A 22,146-nucleotide genomic window follows, 5' to 3' on the forward strand; every position below is an offset into this window, starting at 1 on the left:
CATTTCTCATTAAAATAACATAGAACACCCACCCACAAAATTCCAAACACTAATTGCCCTACAAACCACCATAACAACCATAACCACCATCTCCCCCCCCCCCCCTAAAGCTTCAATTTTGAGATGAGACTAGAGAGGAGAGAGGACAAAAAGATAGATGCCTTGGGTTCGGTTAGAGAGAGATAAGAGACTAGAGAAATGGGTAGGAAACTTGTGAGAGACAATGAGAATGAAGAGGCTTTGGGCTTAGTTACAAGATAGAGAAGAGAGGCATTGGGCGAGAGGGTTTGGTTTCAATCGAGAGGGAAAGAGGGAGGCGTTGGGGTGAAAGAAACAAAGAAGAAAGAAATAAAAGAGAGAAGATAAAGATAAAAGTGTGAAAGATAATTTTTTAATGAAGAAGAGAGAGACAACGAAATAAAATGAAGTTTTTTAAGTATCACTTGTAGCTACAGTGAACTACTAGATATTGCAGTTTATATTGTAGCTAGTTGTCAAAAAATTATAGATTTAGCAATTGGGATGTCGCATAGGTTTTGGTTGTTTGAGAGCTAAAATAAGCCTTCAATGTGAATGCTTTTACTAGTAAGAGTTGACCGTAGCTTAATGCTAAAATTTGTTAGATATAACAATCCAGATGTAGCATGATTTTCATGGTTTAAGGTGCTAAAATAGTTATTTATTTATTTTATAGTGGTTTTCCAACATGAATGCTCCAAGCCTTTCTCCATTCCACACAATTATCAGCTATTATCACTTCTTTTTTTTAGATACGCATTACTCTTATTATAATCTAAAAAATTGACTGTTAGTTTTTATTAATATTATTAAATTGATGTTTTGAGCTTAGAGATTGACATATTAATTTAAATATGGACTTGTAATTTTAAGATGCATAATAATTTATATGGGTTTTGATCAATAAATAAATAAATAAATATATATATATATATATATATATATATATATATATATTATAAAAAAGTAAGAAATTTTTATTGCGATAAATCATATTGGAGTACACCATCCAAATCTGAGGTAGATCTTCTAACCACACGTCAGTAACTGTAGCTAAAATTGCTCTTCTGCCAAGGACATGAGCAAGCTTATTCTCTTCCCTCTTAACATCTTTGAAACTACATAGAAACATCGAACATTTAAATTTCATTTTCTCCTCCATGATGAGCCCAAACATAGTGTTATTTGGCCTTAACTTGTTAATTGCCTCAATAACCTTGAGTGAGTCCCCCTCCACTTCCACTTGGAAAATGCTGATTTCTTGGGCAAAACTAAGAGCTCGATTTGCTGCCATGGCCACTAACAGATCAACAGAGTTTGGGAGACGAATTTTCTAACTGAGAGCAGCAATAATTAGTCTTGCGGAGTCGTGGATGATCACACCTAAACCAGCCATTGTCAAATCTTCGAAGATAGCACTGTCAAAGTTTATCTTAAATGTCCCAATATTAGAGCACTTGCAGCAGTGGAGCTAAATAGCTATATAACTATTTTAGCTCCACCAAAACACCAAAAAGAAGCATACAGCAGTGGAGCTAAATCTATATTTTTTTAGCTCATTGCTACAGTGCACATCTATAGATAGATGTGCACTATTCATGAGAGCTAAAAAAAAATTAATTTTTTATTTTGTGTTCACATTACCTTTTTATTGTGGTGTTTTTATTGTAGTGAGATGTATTATTTTATTGTGGTAGATATATTATTTTATTGTGATGTTTATATTATTTTATTGTGTTGAAAGCTAAAATAGATCCACTGCTGCAGCATGTGTGTAGGTAAAATAGATAAAGTAATTTTTAGTGGAGCTAAATTGCTAAATTTTTAGCTCCACTGCTGTGAATGCTCTTAGGAGGCTTCCATTGAATCTCTTCCTTATGAACTATATTCCTCGGGCACTGTCTATGCACATCACGAAATTCCTGGAGCAGTTTTGAGGCTCTTTTCACTATGTCCCCTACTTTCCATGATGGTTGCTTCTCCCTAGGTCTATTTCGTCACTGCCACACCACCAAGCAATCAAGGAGAAGAGTGCAACAGAGTTGGAGGAGGTTGCTGATAGGACAAAAGCCATTAAATTCTTTTAAGCTAGAGAAATTTTTGGCTTGAAAAAATCCAAAGCTAGGATTCGATAACCACCTTGGTTTAACACTATCACATAACCAAAGGCCATAGATAGTATCTTCTCGAAATCACCACAAAGATTGCATTTATTAGTAGGGATAACATGCTGTGTATAAAGATTCTTTTTGTAGGAAGAGACTCGCTACAAGTAGCTAGAGAAAATGCTGATTTTTATTTGGGAGGATAGTTTCCAAATTTCATTCCGCGTACTTTTAGGCCCATTTGGTATATGTATTTAAAAACTAAAAATTGTTGTTTAAAAATATGTGTGAAAATATATATGGGTGAAAAAGTGTGTAAAAATACGAGTAATATTGTATAAAAACTAAAAATTGTTATTTGAAAACACAAATCAAACACCCCCTTACTTGCTTCAAAATTGGAAGACCTTGATAGAGTGCATAAAGCCTTAGAGGTCAATAGTGTATAAACACTTTTAACCGAGTATGAACCATCGGAAGTCAAATGCCAAACCAGTAAATCTGTATTCACACGTGCACTAACTGGGAAGCTTTTGATGCACTTGAAATGGTATGTTGAAATATTCTGTTCCAATGAATAAGGGGGTGTTTGATAGAGTAGTTTGAGATGAGATTTTTGTAGTTTTTTGAAATATGTGTGCGTGAAAAAGTGTGTAATGTTGTTTAAAATGTGAAAATGTGAATTTAAGATTACTCACCAAACAGACCCTAAAATATTTGAGATGAGATTTTTGTAATTTTTTGAAATACGTATGGGTGAAAAAGTGTGTAATGTTATTTAAAATGTGAAAATGTGAGTTTGAGAGTGGAGATCAAACAGACCCTAAATTGGAATAAAGTTTGAAATAATATTTAAAATCATTGAAACATATCATGAAGCACAAATTTATTTTCAAGAAGAATATTTAATTTTAAAAAAAGAGGACCACTCATAAAAAATGGACGGGCTAAAAAAGATGAAAAAAAATTTGAGTTGCTAAACAAAATTTGGTAACTCAAATAAGGTAATTTTTCATAACCAAAATTTGCGTAACTTTTTGTTTCCTTTTTAGTTAATGCAACCCTTAATGGTTCCAAATTCTTTTATTAGCAAAAAAAAAAAAAATTTAACAAGTAATGCTATATATATATATATATATATATATAATCAATTCAATCTTTTATTTCATAGTTGTTGAACTGTCAAATTTTCATTGAATATTATTGATCACATTTTACCTACTATTTAATATCACATAAACAATTATTAAATATTTTTATTGTAACTTTTATATCCATAGATTAAGAAAAAAACTCATACAAATAATGTTAAGATTACATTATTACAATTGTTATTATAAATTTTATCACAATTTATTTATATGGTAAGTTTTGAGTAATAGAGTTTTGATATGTCACGTGAATAAATTGTACTAAAATTGTGACAAAAATGATAGTCGTACCCTTTTGGGCCATAAATTATGATGTGTCCTCAACGCCCGGCGGGACTTCCTGATAATGAAAAGGCCCAAAAATAAATAAATAAAAACACATGGAAAAAGCGCGCGTACTTCAAAAAACAGAAGACTCCGCCCAATCAATCAAAATGTCAAATCTGCGCGCCACTGATAATTCCCATAAAATAAATCCCAGCCGTACACGTGTACTCCCACTCTCTCAAAATCTCAAACTCCGATACGTCAAATACATAAATTCCCGTGCGCGCTCTCTCTCTCTCTCTCTCTCTCACATTTCCTAAACAAAAACCACTCTCTCTGCTTTGGGTCTCGTTGTTGTTTTCATTATCAACAGTAGTAATTGTTTCCAGTGGCAAGTGCAATGGAGCATTCTATGAACATGAAGAGTGATAATAGTAGTAGTAGTAAAAGACTTCTCATCAACCCATGGCTTTTCCATTACCAAAAACTCGCTCTCGAGCTCAAATGCCCTCTCTGGTATTATATCTTTCTCTCTCTATCTCTCTTTTTATGCTCTTCAATTATTTTTACTCTTTTTTTTTTTTTTTAAAACTTTTTGTGGGTAAATCTAATATGGGTTTTGAATAATGTTGATGTTGCAGCTTAAACTTGCTTCACAAACCAATGTTACTCCCATGCAATCACATTTTCTGCAAGTTAGTTTCTTCTTCATCTTCTTCATCTAACAATCTTTCATCTTCTACTTTTTTATTTATTTGTTTTTTCACATATTGTCTATGATTTGATTTGTATTCTGGGTTTGGGTTTTTGATATATATAATATATATTTTTGCAGTTCATGTATACCCATTTCAGCACAGCATGAATCAGACTGCCCTGTCTGTAAATCTCAGTATTTCAACAAAGGTATGTATAGTACATGTTGGGTTCCTCTTGATTTTCTACAAATTAAATAGTTTGCACCATTTATCTGTTGGATATATCATAATGCATGGCTTTTTGTTTGTTTTGATGGAAAATTTCAAGGAAAAAATTTGCCCTCTGCCCCAATTATATTATTTTCTAATAAAAGTATTTTACCCTTGAAATTGCACATCAAACAAGTATTTTTGCAGTGTTCATTAGTATTCTTCGTAGATATTAATGTTATTTTGATATTACCCATCAAGAAAATAATTTTAGAATTTTTTTTTAATGTTGTTTTCTTGATGGGTAATATACATTGTTGTTGAACAATGCTTTTCATGTTTTTAAAGCTTACTTTGATGGGTAAGACATGCTGATTTTACATTTTTGTTTTCCCTGACTGGTCTTGTTAGATTGTTTACACTTTAGAAAACTGTTCTTGAAGTGATTTGTTGGTCTTTCTGCTGATTCAAATGGTTTGTCTTAATTAAATTACTCTGGCCTGGCAGATTTAAGGGCTGCACCTTTCATAGAAAATTTGGTTACAATCTTCAGGGGATTGGAAGCTACTTACTGTTCCAATCTTTTTCAGCCTGTTTCATCTGGTACAGTATAGCCGCTACATACACTCTTGTGTTGTTTAAATTGAGTTTGGTTCCTTTATAAGATTTCAAATTGGAAGCTACTTATTGTGTTCTACATGCTGATCATGTAGATTCTGGGAGGGTTTTGGAGCAAGGCCAGGCCTCACTTTATACTGATAAATTTAGTAATGGGAGTGTTGAAGGAGCTAAATCAAGCAGTGGGCAGTCCGTCTTTTCATTAACGGCTAATAAGCGAGTTCAGGTTCCGTTGAATTTGAATTGTTCTGTTGACGATGGGGTTGGCAAGAATGATAAATTTGAGAACCACAATTCACCAGTAGTTGGTAAAGGTGGCGGGGAAGGAGACAAATTTACTGGCGGTGTGAATATGAATCCACCATCAGACAGCCTACTAATGAGACGTGAGAACCATGAAGAGTGCAGAGTTGTGGAAATAGAAATGAATCTGGGGGCACAGTCACTACCAGATAGCCCTCTATCTTTTGGTGATGCCAAGGGTTCAGATGATGACAGCTGTGGTCGGGGCAGTGAGCATGTAGGAATTGACTGCTGTTGACTTGATAACTTCTTTGTTACTTAGGTTTTTAGTTTGTTTCTATTTTGTTTCTGTTTACTACTACTATTGCTACTTTGTTACATATCTCTCTTTCAGCAAGTGATTAAGCTGAGGTGATTGTTAGTTGTTTTGCAGTTCTTTATTGATTTGCCCCAATTGTTTTTCTGTGTTTTATTCATAATCCCCACAATGGCAGCTTCATAGACAAAAACTGGACCCATGTATTTGTGTTTTGCAAGCTTGGCAAAATTATGAAATGGGGAAAGTATTGTAGACACCACTAGTTATAGGGAGAGTATGAACAATGTTTTATTTTATCCTCCACACATTGTTATATTTTAGTGATAATTTGTGTTATTAAAATGTCAACTATCTTGTGGCAAATAGATGTATTTTGTTCTTCTAAATTTTATTTTTATCAGTTGCTTGAATTCTTATGTTTCACTTTTTCCATTTTCAGAGTCCAGAAAATTCTTTGAGCAAGGGAGCCATCAACAAAAGTTTTGAAGATAGGAAGAGGCAGTTGAGACATGAGTGTTCTGGCAACGAAACTGAAGATGGTCATTCGAGGGACATCAAGAGGCAAAAGAAATTAAACTATGGCTCATCAGAGTTCATTCCTTTGGTTGTTTCCCATTCTGAAATCTCAGTGGCTCCCAATTCTGAATTGGAGCTTGAGTCTAGGGTGCCTCCTGTTACTCCGCAGCAGGCTGTGTCAACCGTGTCAATTAAAAGCATTTGTGCATTTTGCCAGTCTTCTAAAGTCTCTGAGGTGATTTTTCCAGATTAGATCAATTTAAGTGATATCTCTGTGTGCCATTTCTTTTGTTGCTAAAGAATATCCTTGAAAGATTGTCTCAATATGTTACAAGTTACAATGCTTTGGTGCTAATCCCCTTGCTTTGTTGATAAATTCTTCCAGACTAGTGGCCCAATGTTGCATTATGCTAATGGGAAAAAGGTAGTGGGAGATGAGGCAACCCATTCAAATGTCATACATGTTCACACAATATGCATTGATTGGTATGTCATCTTGGCATTTCAAGTATTTCTGAAGTGATTTTAATGATATTAGCTTTCTTGTTTATCTCTTAAGACATTTTAGGAACAATTATGTGAAATTGGTTTCTTTTTGTGTTATTACAGTTATGTAATTTTAATGGCTCTCATATGCCTTTTTGTTTTTTGCCAAAATAGGTCAAATTTGGAATTTATTTATCTTTCATTGGCAATCATATGTAGCCAAATCCTCTTTAGCCTTTCCTTTTCTTATCTTTGCTATTTGAGGATGATATAATGTAATTTCAAAATGCAGGGCACCACAAGTATATTATGATGATGACGAAAATGTTAAGAATTTGAAGGCGGAAGTGGCAAGGGGTGCCAAGCTCAAGTGCAGCAGGTGTGGAAAGAAGGGAGCAGCACTGGGTTGCTATATGAAATCCTGTCGAAAAAGCTATCATGTTCCTTGTGCAGCAGAAATAGCCAATTGTCGCTGGGATAATGTAAGTGCTATGCTTAGTATCACAGTTGGGGATGTTTCTTTTTGTGTTCTTTTTGCTTCAATGTAGTGAGTTAAGCATTAAGTATTAATTGGCTTGTTGGTTTTTGATTTCTTACAGGAAAACTTTCTCATGCTCTGTCCAGCTCATTCTTCTGTCAGGTTTCCAAATGAGAAGCCCAAGTCTGGAAAACAAGTCTTAAAGGATCATCCTGAGCCAATTCAGAAGTAGGACACCACTTCTTAGTTCTGTTGGTACTTGAGTGATTAATTGAATTAGTTTTAGTGCTGCCTACCAACCAATAGTTTTTATTGGCTTCCTTCTTTCCCCCCTGTTAGTACAAAATTGGCACAGCTCTTCCAATGATTGCTTTTTTCATTGAAGTGTGAAAATATGTTGAAAGCATCATCTCATTCTCAAGTGTTCGTGCATGAATATGATGAGTCTTAAATATGCATCCCTGCCCCCATTTTAAAACAAATAAAAATAAGATGAACTTTTTTTTCATGTTTACAGCATAGCTAAGGTCAAACAAAAGTTTGGAGGTGGAAAGTGAATTTTCATAAGTGAAAATGGGGGTTTATATGTACATTAGAAAAGATCCATTCTACACCTGTTGAACTTGTTCTTTTTTCATAAAATTCTTTTTACTTGTGAAAAGAATTGGGATTTAATTTTAACATGGTGTCAATGTCTTAGAAAGTCAAAAAACTTCAAAATTCCAAATCTCTAGAAATGCCAAACATGGATTGTGGATCATTTATTCTTTTATTATTATTTTTGAAAATTCTTTTATTATCTATTGATTCAAAAGTATTTTCCTGTTTGATGCTTTATGTTGACTGTAAATCAACTCTCAAACTAGAATTAGTATGTGTGCATTAATGTAACTTGCCGTAATGTTATTTTTTGCTGCATCCTACACACACACACACACACACACACACAAACACACACTAACTCACTTTGGCATTCGGTAGGGATAGGTTATGTTTAATGAAAAAATGACACTTTTCAGCATTATTATGGGAGAGTTTTAAGGTAAATGTTTGGTTTAGGATGACTGCAGAGAACCCCAATAAATAAATAATGTTTTGTAATTTTTTTATGTTTGTATCTCGTGTATGTTTGTTACTGTTCTATTGGTTGTATGACATATGATTTATCTCCCATTTTCTGCCATTCTAAATGCAGAGCAACTCAGCAGTCCAACGGTTGGGAAGCTCCATCAGATGGAGCTAAAGAATGGGTTTTATGTGGATCTGCTCTATCCACAGAAGAGAGGGTTAGTTCAAACAGAATTTGTTTTTATTTTTTATTTTATTTTATTGCTTAATTCAGTCTCATAACATGGAGGAAAATGAAATAGTTTTATTTTCTGGGATGTTATCTACACTTTTAGAGTTGATATCCTTGAGATTATTAATTTTGTTTGCATGGTTTGCAACAATCTTATTGCAACCAAATGATTAATTTGTTCTTAAGGCATTTTGATGGAAAATCACTGCATTTATATTATCACAAAATCATCTTAGATGATTTCCTTTCCTTTGTTTGGTTAAGATTTGGGAGTAGTCTCTCTTTTTATTATTTTTTTTGGAGAATTGAGAGTTGTCATGTTAAATTGGAATTGTTACACTGAAGCAACTGCCTTCAAAGATTTCTGACAAAACATATACTTAACTAGGTTTATTTTGACTTGGTCCCACACTAAGTAGTATCAATTAACCTCTATGTGGTTGGAAAGTTGGGAATCCATAAAAGTATGTGTGGTGAATTATCTTGTTTGTAATTAATCAAGTCATATGGTTTCGATTTAAAAAAAAAAATATATATTTTCCTATGCAGATTCTTATGGTCAAGTTTGCGAGCATGTGTGGTGCAACTGTGACCAAGTTCTGGAAACCGAATGTAACACACGTGGTTGCAGCCACAGATGCACAGGGTGCGTGCACCAGGACACTGAAAGTTCTAATGGCCATTTTGAATGGGAGATGGATTCTTAAAATTGACTGTAAGTTAATACCGATGGCTTTAACGTTATTGGTTGCCATTGATTGTGTTGATCACTTTTGCTCTTCTTTGGCATTATTGAGTACAGGACTGAATAAACTAGTTTCTTGTCTGCATTTTTCATTTGTGCTGGCTCCTTTAAAGGAGCAAGGTTATTTTCTTTTCTTTATTTAGACAAGCAGGAGATGGTTTTATTTTTTTATTTATCTTTTTTTGGGGTGGGGGGAAGACTTGTAGATCACATTGAGGAGAGTCTTAATGTTTTCTAGTCTCTCTCTTTGATGAGAAATGGAGCAATATTATATGAATAAACTGGAAATCTGCCATAAAAAATATTATTGGTATCTCATGCGTTTTCTTGTTTCTTTGTGTAGCTATTATTCATTTAAATGATTAGTTGTTGATGCAACTTGAAACGCTGGCTTTGCAGGGATAAAAGCATGCATGGAAGCCATGCATCCTGTGAATGAAGAGCCTTATGAAGTTAGTCTTGACAACCATGGTTGTTGTGATGGCCCCAAAACTGGCAGGCTTTTGGCTTTAAACAATGTAAGGCTAAATCTGTCTTGAATACTTGCGTGCAATATGACTGATGGGAGTATCTAGATTATGAATACTTTGACATTTACAAGCACCGATGTTTTAGTGGGCATGTCTTGCAAAGGGAATATCTGGACTAGTTTACCAATCATTCTCTCATAATAATTCACTTAAAGTAGGGTGCCTATCTTATTTTGAATCATGTGGTTTTGTGATGCCAATATGCATTGTAATGTTGAATTTGGCAGAAGGCAAAAAAAGAAGAAGCCATATCTAGCTGTTAAATTATCTTGGTGTCATCAAATTTGGGATCAAAACCTTCTTTTGGCTGGGATGGAAAAAATTGGAGAACTATACATGCTATTTGGACTACTATCTGTTATTTGACATGAAAAAGAATTGTACAACATTTTTCTCTGTTAGCATACTTTTCTTATTTGTTTCGTCTCATGATAGTTGTGTTTCCTATCTTGTTTAGATAATTGATTTTCTTAATCCTTCTCTAGGCGCCAAAGCTCTTTAATGGGTTGAAGTTCTATTTCACTGGTGGCTTTGTGCCTGAATACGAGGAAGACCTCTGTGATCTGGTTATGACAGCAGGAGGTACTGTCTTGACAAGTAAAGAAGAATTGGTGCCACAAAGCTGTGATGGCCAGGCAAAGATACTAGTTGTTTACAACCTTGATCCCCCACAAGGATCCAAGGTAGGAGAAGAAGTTGATATTCTTTGGAAAAGATTAACTGAGGCACAGGATGTAGCTGCCAATATTGGATCCCAAGTCATTGGTCACACATGGCTTTTGGAATCAATTGCTGCATGTGAGTTGCAGCCTCTTTTCAGCTGACAGCATTTGTCATTAACTATTTTGCTGTCTTATCAGTCCAGGATTATTATCTGCTTACCGTCCTTGCTCAAAGCTATCGTGTATATAATTAAGTTAAAAATTAGATAGAGCTTTATTTTATTTTGGGAAAAATTGCAGGCTCTGTGGTTCAGCTTTTTGTTAGCTGATAAAATGCACTTGTCACTAATTTATTTTGTTTATTATATAAGTTAACGTTTATAATCTGTTTATCATTCTTGTTTAAAGCACCCCATTTATGTGATTATGGGTTTTTTTTTGGGTTTACCACTAACATTACTTTGTTGTCTATCACTAACAACTTATAACCTTAGTAGTTGTGAAATATTTTGTGAAAATTATTGTTATTCTAGAGTTATTGATCCATAAAATGTGTGTTCTTAATTTGGCTATATTCGTTACAGGCTTTTGAATCTTCTATTTATACAGACTTTATAAAAAGGAAAACTGAATAGAACCACCGAATTGCAAAGACATCTAACGGGCCTTAAAAAAAATTTGTAGACGAGGACCCTATTTTCTTTAGGTCTTCTTACTTTCGGCCTTAGTAATTAAGGCCGCGTTTGTTTTAGTGTAAAATATTTTTCGGATGCAAAATAATTTCAAGTGAAAATATTTTTGGGAAAGGAAAATGATTTTTAGTGTTTGGTTGCATTTTAAAAATTATATTAAAAAATAATTTCAAGTGTTTGGTGACATTTTGAAAATGCAAATTTTTTATTGGTTTCTTACATTTTCTTAGCTTTCAAACAAAATTTATATTAGAAAATCCACCATCACCTACACACCAGCATCTACAGAAAATCCATCACCACCTACACACCAGCACCACACAAAACAAAAACCACCAAAACACCACCACTCACACCACCACAACAACAACAACAAAATCAAAGATCAAAGAGAGATTGAGAGATTGAGGGAAAGAGAGATAGATCGGGGAAGAGAGAGATTAGGGTGGATGGAGGACGGTGGCGGCCAGATTGGTAACGGCGGTTCGAGCTTGGGGCTTTGGGCGACGAGATCGGTGATTCGATTTAGAGGCAATAGTGACGACGGGGGTGGGTGGTAGCTTGTAGATCGATGACATGCGATCCTGCTAGCGATCTCGCGACTCGATCTCGTCGGCGCGCGAGCTCGACGACGCGTTTGGGCTTGGGGCAGTGGTCTGAACTCGACGACGCGAGCTCGATCTCACTCTCTCTACTCTCTCTTCGTGCTCTCTCTCTCTGTTTTTAGTCTGAAAAATGAGCTTTGAAGGTAAAATAAGAATGAAAATGATTTTACACCAGAGAAGGGTTATTTTACAGTCAAAGTGTAAAATAATTTCAGTTTGACCAAATTTTCTGTGCCTACCAAACACACAACATGATGTAGAACAATCACTTGAAATGCTTTTCAGCCAAAACAAACGCAACATAAATTTCCCCTCAGTGGGAAAATACAACCATGTCAATGCCACTCCTTAGAATTGTGAAAGATGCTTGGGAAATTCATTGGAATGAGTCTTCTAAGATTGGATAAAATTTCTTTCATACGTGAGTTTTCTGAGTCATTAGGAAGGAAACTGAAAATTTCTGAGGTACGCTTACAATAATCATATTTGATTATGAAAAACAAGCAATATACATAACTTTTTATCAGCTTAGTCCCGTCTTCAAGGCTTCATTATCTTGAGATGATGCTTTTCCTGAGGTTTCCGTGGCTATGCCCCTCTTGGATTCTGTCACGTCAACATTGTAAACAAAGTGCTTAGCTATAAGCAGAAAGAAGAAGAAGTTGAGAAAGCTGAGGATGGCTAAGAAAGCATAATAGTAATCTAAATGAGATGCATTTAGATTATCCAAAATCCAGCCCTTGTGGCCATGCCTTTTGGTGATATTAGCCACTGTTTTTAAAAGAAAACTACTGAGGAAGTTACCAATTCCAAAGGTACTAGTGAAATATGAGGTTCCCAGGCTTTTCATGCTTTCTGGAGCCTGGTCATAGAACAACTCTAGCTTTGCAACTTCCACAAAGGCATCAGCGATGCCCACCAATCCAAACTGAGGGAGGAGAATGAAAACAGTAAGAGGAACTGTATCACTTTTGCCAAATATTTGGTTTTCTCTTGCAACCTTGAGTCTCTTTCTTTCAGCAAGGTAAGCTGTGACCATGATAATAACATGCAACGTAAGGCCAATTCCTAGTCTTTGTAGTAATGAAATCCCTCTAGGGTTCTTTGTGTAGCGCCGGACTGTTGGAACGAAGAAGCGGTCATAGATTACGATGCTTATCAGCATGAAGATGGTCACAAATGCTTGGAGGCATGCTGGAGGGATTTGAAAATGAGGACCCATGCTCCTATTTAGGGTGGCGCCTTGTTTGATAAAAAGTGTATTTGATTGAGCTACTATGACGCTTGGTATAATTGTTGCAATCAAAATTGGAAGCATTTTCATCATTTGCTTGGTTTCTTCTACTTGGGTCACTGGACATAACATCCATGGTGAGGCTGCCCTGGTCTTTACCGCTGCTTTGTTAAGGAATCTGCAGGCAATTTTGAGCAAGTATTTTAGTTCTCTTTGTATGCTTGTTTTTTTTTTTTTAATAGGGGAGTTCTTTGGTTGATCAAATTCTGGGAGCAGAATTTTCCATTTCATATTATGATATGTACAAACAATATGTGCGTTATCAGAAAATATTTCCAACACACAACATTTTTCCAAGTCTTAGTCAAACTTTTGCATCGTTGTCCTCAAATTTATGCCATGGATTTACAGTTTGTAAGATGGTGAAGGTATGCTAAAATGATCTTTTTAGTACTTTGTAGGTTTGGCTGTTTTCCTTAATTTTCTCAAAGAAACTGAAACAGTTATGCAAAAGATAATAAATTGCTTTTGACAAAAGACATTTTGAACCTTATAATTTAGGGGTGTAACAGAATTAAATCTTGAAGTTTCCAAAAGTAACAAATTAAACTTCATAGTTTCAAAAGTATCAAATTAAGCCATAATAATCTAAAAAGCACAAATTAAACCTGAGAGCATTGTATTTGGCATTTAACATAGGCTGAATGTTTAATTTGTTACTTTTTGAAATTTTGGGATTTACTTTGTTACTTTTGAAACTATAGGGTAGGTTGGTCTCTAGAAGATTCCTATATGTTTGCTGCTTGAGTGAGTAGGTTGGTCTGGTTGGCAGATGTAGTCTGCTTGTTTGTTCAATTGGTTTGTTGTGTGCGCAGGTTTATGTTGTGTAATTTTGTTTTGCTTTAGGAAATTTTCATTCATTAACAAAAAAAAAAAGCTCAGAAGTAAATATGTATTGTAAAAGTGAACATGTGTATGAGTATTGTGACCGAAAATTCTAAAGTCAAAAATAGGATAGAGGGTTAACCTTAATGAAGGGGTGTACTCAATTCTGTATTTCCCATATTTGGCATATTCTTCCAATCTCAACTCATGAAGCTCTTTTGGGTCATTTGGGACAGTTACCTTCCACTTCCTTACAGCAGCCGCAAGTACTTTAGTTATCTTAATGATAGGACTCCCTGAAGGCAGTTTGTGTCTATAAAATGGAGTACCCACCAAGAACACCAAAACTGAAATCAATAGGCCAATTGTTGGAAGGCCATAGCCAAGGCTCCAACCCACATTATCTTGTATGTAGATCAAGAAAGTGTTTGAGAAGAGGGTGCCAAAGAAAATGCTAAACACCCACCAATTAAAGAAGGAGAGCTTGTGGAACCTTTCCTTTGGCTCAAAGTCATCAAATTGGTCTGCCCCCATGGTTGAAATGTTGGCCTTGGTTCCACCAGTCCCAATAGCAATTATGTATAAAGCAAAATAAAATATACCCACTTGCAAAGATGAGGCTGGTTTGTTGCAGTCCACTGCTTTGACCTCATAACCACAAGATGGTGGTTTTAAGGTTGGCAATGAGACTGTTAGGGTTAAGAGGCACATTCCCTGTGTAAAAAGGTTAACGTAATACTGTGTCACCATGAGTGAACATAAGTAAAGAATTCATATATTCACTTAGAATAAATTAAACTAATGTATTGATGAAACTCATAAAATGCTTGTATATTTTTTGATTGTTAGGATCTTTAGGTTGTTGGCAAATTATATGATAAGTTTGGGTGTAATTTTGAAATTCAATTTTACAATGCAATCAATGTACTGTTGTGGATTTAAATTTGTAATAGGTTGAAGAGGTGACATTTTGCATGAACGAGCTTGGAGGATCTGGTGAATTCACTTTTTGAAAAACAGTTGAGGCAACAATTTCGCCTCTCACTTTTAGGACATTTAATTTGCTTGAGTTACAATTCCAAAACTTGGAGAGAATTTAGTTACGACCCTCACAACAGAATGAGCCCTAAACCTCTCTTTATAAGCCCCATTTTCCATGAATTTTCAAGACCCAATTTTCATATTAAAGAGCTAGAGAAAGTCCTAAAACCCATTTCACATCTCTATCTTCTCCCTCTACATTTCACCAATTTCATGAGAGAAGATCAAAACCATCACTCACAAAGCAACCTTCAAAGTTCTTGGTGCTGATTGGTCTTGAGGTATCATCAGAGCAATCCCAAATTTACCAAGGAGACATGGTCATTGCACTTGGAGGCTCAATTGTGGATCAAGAGATTATCGAGAAGAAATGATTCGAAGAATCGGTTGCTAGCAAGAACTAGAAGCTTAAGTACATAGTCATTACTTAGCTTGAAGGGTTTTAATTATACGTAAGTGATATGTGTTGCAACTATTCTTGATTTGTGGATCGTTTAGTGCTAGAGACCCTAGAGAGTTTTTTCCATTTGGTTCTTGGGATTTTCTCTTTGTAAGCACTTCATTGTTGTTGTGAGTGCTTGATTTCTTTTGTGATTGGGATTGCTATTGTGTTTATCTATTTTTACTTATGTCAATTATTGGTCAAGTATATTAACAATTGGGCTTAATTTTCATACTTAGCTTAAAATTGAATAAGCCATAAAATTTGGGGTTTAAATCAATACTATTATTTGTTACAAACTTATGAAACACAATAGAATAGAAGGAGAGGGGAGGGGTAGATCTTATTAATTAAATAATCAAAGTAATAGTTTTGTGTAGTGACTCTTTTTCTTAACTAGGGTCCTACTTTATTAAAGGGAGAGAGTTTAGGATTGAGAGGACTCTACATAATTATGTAGTCCAATAGCATTACCATTTGATTTTAAAAAAGAAAAATTAATGGAGCTAATTTAAAAATATAAATTAAAAATTTGACATCAAATAAGAATTTTCGCTCAACATATTCTTTTGCCATATTTTGTTTCGGCTACTTGTTATTTATTTATTTATTTTGGGGAGAGCCAATCCTAGGCCTATAGGCCACTTAGGCCATAATCCAGAGACCTATGGCTATGGAGAAAGGCTCCCAAATGTGGGGGAAATAAGTGATTTTTTTTTTTAAAATTATTTAGAAAAACATATATGAACTGTACTTATTTTTCCCTCCACTTATAAGAAGGCCTACGAATTGATATAAATCCATCCCTTATTAAATGAATTAGTTAAATTGATCAAAAAAGAGTAAGTCATATTAAAAAGTAAAAATTTTATGGTTTAAACCTAAGCAAAAAAGTGTGGACTTGAAAATCGGAACCAAAACTTGATGGTTTAAGGTTTTAGGATATATAGGTTAAGAATGAAGCTACAGTTCGTACAGTCACAAGCATTATACTTGAGGCATGAAGGCCAAAGTTTGCTTTCATCTAAAAAATATATGCCAATCACATTGAGGGCTGGTTCAAGATAATTTGAGGCCTAAGGCGAAAATTTTAAAGGGGCCTTTTATATTTAAATATCACTTAAATAATAAATTATTTAGTTGATTTTTTATTATATTTTTTATTATATTTTTTATTTCAAATTTATTACTAATTCATACTTATTATAATATGAAAAATTCACCCAAAGTGAGCTAATGATACTTACTATATAGGTTTTACAAACTAGCATATCATCGATTTAAAAAAAAAAATTATTCAAACATTCATTTATTATACTGTTTAAGTGACACCAATCATATTGGTGTCACATCAGTTTGTAAGATTTTTGTTGTAAAATTTGTATTAGTTTTAGCATTTTTCATTTACTTAATGGAGATTAGCTTGCATTTCTATTAATTCATATATATATATATATATATATTTTTTTTTTGTGGAAAAAATGCTAAACTTACTATTAATTTTATTATAAAAAACATACAAACTGATGTGACAATGAGATGACACTTCAACAAAAGAATAAATGAGTATTGAATTATTTCATGTGATTGGTGACATGTTAATTTATAGGACTTTATAATAAAACTTGTACTAAACTAACATAATTCTAAAATCTTAGAGCTTTGAAAAAAATGTACACTTAGCCCATATTTTTCTTTAATTGGAAACAAAAAAAAACACTTACTGCTCCCATATTTGGGGGCCTTTCCATGTTAGGGGGCCTTAGGCCATGGCCTAAATGGCCTAGGCCTAGGGCTGGCCTTTCACATTAAAAACCATGTTGGATTCTAATCGGACAATGATTCCCCACCATCAGAAATTATTAGATCTTGCATGAGGTTCTTATTTCTTTGAACAATAATCACATACGTGTTCCATTGTGCATGGTGCATCATGCATGCAATAAATGTTAACATTGAGTCTTTTAAATGATCAATTTCACTTTCACCTATTTTATTTTCTTCTCGTTTTAATCATTTAGCAAAAGTAAAAAAGAAAAAGAAAAAGAAATATATTAATAACTTGGGATTCGAGATTTTACCAAGAGATAAATTCCTGATGCAATGACAAAAGTCCAATATCGGCCGAGATAAGTATCTGCAATGTAGGCACCTAAAATGGGTGTCAACCATACAGTACCAGCCCAGTTGGTCACATTGTTTGCAGAGTTTACAGTGCCTTCATGGAGCTTATCGGTTAGATATATCACTAGATTTGATGCAATCCCAAAATATGCCATCCTCTCAAACACTTCATACCCTATAAAAAAAACATATACAAAAGAAATTAAAAATAGTGAAATTGTGAAGCATCCTAAGAAATTTTTGAAAGATAAGTTAACTAAGTGAATGAGAAATATTAGAAATAGGCTTCAAATGAAAACAGATGTGTTCGTTTACGATCTATATATGAGTTATAGTTTCTCTTTGAAAATATGTAACTATGTAAGCCTGTTTCCTAGTTTATTGGCTATGGCCAGCTAGGTATCTTAAATATGAAGAGTTAAATCTTTATTCAGCAATTTTTGAAGTTTGGCCTAGCTGAATTAGTCTCTTAATGGAAGGATAAAAGGCACTAATAAGTAAAAAAAAACATAATCTATATACATTACCTACAATGAAATAACAAGCTTTCCATCTCCCAGTCTTTGATCTGAAAACAGGTCTACCCTTGAGATCCACAGTCCCATCTTCTGTGTAATCCTCTCTTTCATCTGCAGGGCCTTTCTCTTCTACCATTGCTATCTTGTTAAAGAGAAGAAAATAGGGACTAATTGGGTCGTCTAGATTGAAATCATGTGAGCATTTAGCTTTTTATAGAGTTAATTATATGGTAGCCAAGGACCTTTTCCACCTCGAGATTCTAGAATCATATATTTTCTATTTGCTTTCTTGTTCACTTCTTTTTCCTCTCAAACTATTAAATACCTTTTATCCAATATAGTTAAGCATACCGTCAATTTTTGTTTTTTTGTTTTTGTGGTGATGTTAAATTGCCTCGAAAGTATCGCACTGGTCACTAGTCACCAATAATGAGAGTTAAGAGTGATGTTGACGTGGTAGAAGATCATAAACTACAAAATAATAGAAATGGTTATTTTATTTCTAATGACATTGAATTCAAGGATTAATTATAACTGCGGAAAGTTAATTCCATCATAATCAATTGTATTTTATTTTAGACAGGCCACATTATTCTGTAATCTGTATTACCAAATAGAAACTGAAAATGTCTTTGTTGTCGTTAATGTTTATTTTTGTTTGGGAAACACTTATCAGAACATGGATATGCTTTGATTATCCGAAATGATCAGATTGTTAATGATCAAACATTAATTTTCGTTCGCAAATGACATTATAATAATATAGAAATAAAATAGTATAAGAAGTTGGAAGGGGAAAAAGTACATTTTAATTTTAATGGAGCTCTAGAAAGAAGTGTGACATAACACTAGTGTTCTCCTCCAAACGTGGTCCTTCCTCTTATTCAAATTTCTTTCTCATCCTTACGTAAAGCTTATATATTCATTAGTACCTGTGAAATTGCAGCTCTATTCTCAACCTATTCATTTTATTTTAAATTTAAATGATGCTAGCTAGAAGGATATATTATAAAATTAATTATATAACTTTTACAAATTGATGTATAATAAATCATAAAAAAAGTAATAATTCAAACATTTATTTATTATATTTTAAAAATCCATCATTACCAATTTATATATATATATATATATATATATATATATATATATATATATGCACAGTAAAATTTATAATACATTTAGTATTTTTCTTATGCTTTTGGATAATCAAACTAAATACCGGTAATTTTGTAAATTTTATATGAAGATATTATTCGACGAGCTTTGCTTAGTAGACATAATAATATTTGCTTACAGGAGAGAAGAGTATATTGTCATACATTTTTTTTTTTATGGGATATTGCTATACATATATATTTGAATTATCCCTATGATTTTGTCCCCATAAGGAAGACTATAAAACTGCCTAGCTTGCCCTAGCTTTGTTAGTTAAATGAGTAACCTATGTAGGTTTTATAACCTACTGAAATAATTATTGGGTTTAGTTAATACTTGCCCCTTAGTCATTTGTTAATAGACTATTTAAAAAAAAAAAAATTTAATACCACTTTCATGAGAAATGTGGGGGCCTGAGGGCCGAGGATAAGGTTTGAGAACTGGGGCGTACGAGGACCCGAGGATCGAGGATGAAGCTCAAGAGTCGCAGTGTAGGATGACAAGAACAGGGGCCGCGGGCTCGAGGAGATGGGCTGCTCGGGAAGGTGTTGAGAGGAGTCTAGGATCGTATAGCTGAGAGGGGAAGACTCTGGTTTGGAGTAGCCTATGGGCTCTACATTGCTTGCCTTGCATCTCGCTTCCTGGCCGCATTAAATGATGGGTAACAACTTTATCAGCTGCATTGATAAGGAAGTGACCTAAACAGTGCAGATCACAGTTAGGCAAGTTCTTACAACCACCTTCTACAATTTGTGAGAAGAGACAAATGTCAAAGCAGGAAATTGGTAGGTGGGAAATGGACAGTTAAGATGCAAGGAAGGAAGGAGTATATATAGAAAAAGAGAGACTGCATAATAAGGGGTGATGAAAAAAGATCAGAAAGAAAGAAAGGGAAAAGAGAAAACAGGAAGAACAAGGTGAAAACAGTGTAATGAACAATACGGTTTGAGTGTAACTTAGTCTCCTCAGGAATTCTTTAAAGAAAGCATTTGACTCACTTAATCTGAGATTTTGCTTATTTTCTTCCCTATTGACCCTTAGAATGGGCCAATTCTCTATTGTGTTGTTCATTCTCTACAAATTCTTTGTTTTGGGCTTGGACTGACTTGATACAACCACTGTTCTGAGTGGGCTGTGGGCAACCTAATTTTTCAGGTCCTTATAATTGGCACCGTCTGTGGGAAACAACTAAGCTGGTGGTTTTATCTTGAGGGTAAATGGCTGGCGCAGGCCAGGATAGGGGAGAGTCAGTTGGTTCATAGAGGGAGAACCAATTTGTTAACATGGAGCGAGGGGGAGATAGGCAGCGCACCCCAAGTATGGTGGTGGAGTCTTATCACACTGACTACACTGAGTGGAGCCATTCAAAGACTGGAAATCATATTTCTTATGATCAGGAAACACACAAGCTGCAATTAGAGGTAAATCACTTGCACAGGAAGTTGAGACGTAGGGAGAGTAACAAGAGGAGTCCTCCTCCCTTATCAAGTGATGGCTCTGAGGCTAGTAAGGATAGGACTTATCGTCACAGGTCCAGGACCCTGCCTAGTGAATCCTATTTTGTTTCTTCTAGTAAGGACATGTTTAGAAAAGGTGGTGGTAAACGTGGAGAAGGATCTTCTCACCATGGCACGAGGAATGATGCTATGAGTAAGGCCTTTTCTAAGTCATCTTTTGTTAGGAGGATCAACAGGGTCAAGCTCCCTCATCGTTTTTCTCATCCAACGTTCACCATCTATAATGGGAGGACTGATCCCGTGGAGCATGTTAGCCACTTTAAACAGAAGATGGTAGTTCACTCGGGCAATGAGACTTTGATGAGTAAAGTTTTTCTTTCTAGCCTCGGGCCGGTGGCTATGCATTGGTTTGATACTTTGGAGGAAGGATCATTAGGTCTTTATAGGAGTTGACAAGGGCGTTCAGGGCTAGATTCATAATGTGCAGCAGGATTCTCGAGCCATTTACTATCTATGGTGATGAGGGAAGGAGAGACACTCAAGACTTATTCGGATAGGCATTGGGAAACTTATAATGAGATGGATGTAGATTTTGAGGATGTGGCCATGAGGACCTTTAAGGTGGGGCTCTCTATTGAGCATGATTTGAGGAAGTCATTGACAATGAAAACCGCTTCAAACATGCGCCAGCTCATGGATCGCATAGATAATTATAAGAGGGTCGAGGAGGATCAGGTTCAGGGTAAGGGTAAAGCAAAGATGTTCCCTGAAAGGAAGGATCCTCTGGGAGGTGCCTATCAGGGCAATTGCCCCAAGAAGGAATTCCCTAATTAGACATCATCTATGGGGACCCAGTTGGTTAACTCATTGTTTAAAGAGCCGGTGTATTAGATATTGGAGAAAATATAGAATAAGAATATTTTAAGTGGCTCAATAAAATGGGTGGAGATGCATCCTGGAGAAACCAGAGCCTTTATTGCCACTATCATCGGGATAAGAGGCACACTACGGAGGAATGTAGGACCTTGCGTGATCACCTGAACCAATTGGTAAGGGCAGGGTAGCTCAATCATTTCTTACATCAGCCTGAGGGATAGCTTGGGCACTCCGGAACTGAGTTGCACAGGGGCAATGTTCCTCGGCCAGCTTTGCGCACCATTAGCGTAATTTTTGCCAAGCCGGGAGGCGATCTTGGGACATGTTCCAGGGTTATGTCTGTGGGCGGAGGCCTTGATAAAGAGGCTGTGGAGGCCAAGAGTCGTGTTGCTAAAAGGGTTAAAGGATTGGTCATTCCTACCCTGGGTTTTTTTGAAGAGGATAAGGACGGAACATGCCAACCACATGATGATGCTCTAGTAGTTACTATCCGGATCGGTGGATATGATGTGAAGAGAGTCTTGGTTGATCAGGGAAGTGGAACGGAGATCATGTACCCTGATTTTTGTTTAACGAGTTAAATTTGAGATCGGAGGATCTAGAAAGGTATGACTCACCATTGGTAGGTTTTGATGGAAAAGTGGTGGTTCTCTAGGGAATGATTAGATTGCCCGTTCAAGTAGAGGATGAAGAGGTGCAATTCAATTTTATTGTTGTTAAAGCTTATTCTCCTTACACAGCCATCTTGGATAGTTGTGGCTTCATGCT

General features: G+C 35.1%; 2 protein-coding genes across 4 annotated transcripts; one reads left to right on the forward strand and one right to left on the reverse strand.

The window, feature by feature from the left end:
• Positions 1–3,840: 3,840 nt before the first annotated feature.
• LOC142618992 (BRCA1-associated RING domain protein 1) lies at positions 3,841–10,741 on the forward strand. The gene is made up of 13 exons (XM_075792065.1): positions 3,841–4,057; positions 4,183–4,236; positions 4,377–4,447; positions 4,957–5,052; positions 5,163–5,587; positions 6,069–6,380; positions 6,531–6,631; positions 6,924–7,113; positions 7,231–7,337; positions 8,305–8,395; positions 8,959–9,124; positions 9,554–9,672; positions 10,170–10,741. The coding sequence occupies exons 1-13, from the start codon at positions 3,942–3,944 to the stop codon at positions 10,506–10,508; spliced, it is 2,187 nt and encodes a 728-aa protein (XP_075648180.1). The 5' UTR covers positions 3,841–3,941; the 3' UTR covers positions 10,509–10,741.
• Positions 10,742–12,010: 1,269 nt separating this feature from the next.
• LOC142619051 (protein NRT1/ PTR FAMILY 5.2-like) lies at positions 12,011–18,192 on the reverse strand. Of its 3 annotated transcripts, XM_075792128.1 has the most exons (5): positions 17,897–18,192; positions 17,327–17,544; positions 13,905–14,476; positions 12,448–13,055; positions 12,011–12,249 (listed from the first exon to the last, which is right to left on the reverse strand). In XM_075792128.1, exons 1-5 carry the CDS (start codon positions 18,021–18,023, stop codon positions 12,167–12,169), a joined length of 1,608 nt encoding a protein of 535 aa, XP_075648243.1. In that variant the 5' UTR covers positions 18,024–18,192; the 3' UTR covers positions 12,011–12,166. The 3 variants fall into 3 exon arrangements, with proteins under 3 accessions (XP_075648243.1, XP_075648241.1, XP_075648242.1); XM_075792126.1 differs by having other exon boundaries at positions 12,011–13,055; XM_075792127.1 differs by having other exon boundaries at positions 12,011–13,055; positions 17,901–18,085.
• Between the last annotated feature and the right edge of the window lie 3,954 nt (positions 18,193–22,146).

This window comes from Castanea sativa, chromosome 12, assembly GCF_040712315.1.
Source record: "Castanea sativa cultivar Marrone di Chiusa Pesio chromosome 12, ASM4071231v1".
Lineage (NCBI taxonomy): Eukaryota > Viridiplantae > Streptophyta > Magnoliopsida > Fagales > Fagaceae > Castanea > Castanea sativa.

What these genes read in the sequence shown, in the direction of transcription:
- LOC142619051 (XM_075792126.1), bottom strand. Translation starts at nt 18,023, where the DNA reads ATGGTAGAAGAGAAAGGCCCTGCAGATGAAAGAGAGGATTACACAGAA. An exon ending in CATCAGGAATTTATCTCTTG is followed by an intron (nt 14,477 to 17,326) that starts GTAAAATCTCGA and finishes CTTTTTACACAG; the next exon opens with GGAATGTGCCTCTTAACCCT. An exon ending in GAGTACACCCCTTCATTAAG is followed by an intron (nt 13,056 to 13,904) that starts GTTAACCCTCTA and finishes AATTGCCTGCAG; the next exon opens with ATTCCTTAACAAAGCAGCGG.
- LOC142618992 (XM_075792065.1), top strand. Translation starts at nt 3,942, where the DNA reads ATGGAGCATTCTATGAACATGAAGAGTGATAATAGTAGTAGTAGTAAA. An exon ending in CATCCTGAGCCAATTCAGAA is followed by an intron (nt 7,338 to 8,304) that starts GTAGGACACCAC and finishes TTCTAAATGCAG; the next exon opens with AGCAACTCAGCAGTCCAACG. An exon ending in CTCTATCCACAGAAGAGAGG is followed by an intron (nt 8,396 to 8,958) that starts GTTAGTTCAAAC and finishes TTTCCTATGCAG; the next exon opens with ATTCTTATGGTCAAGTTTGC.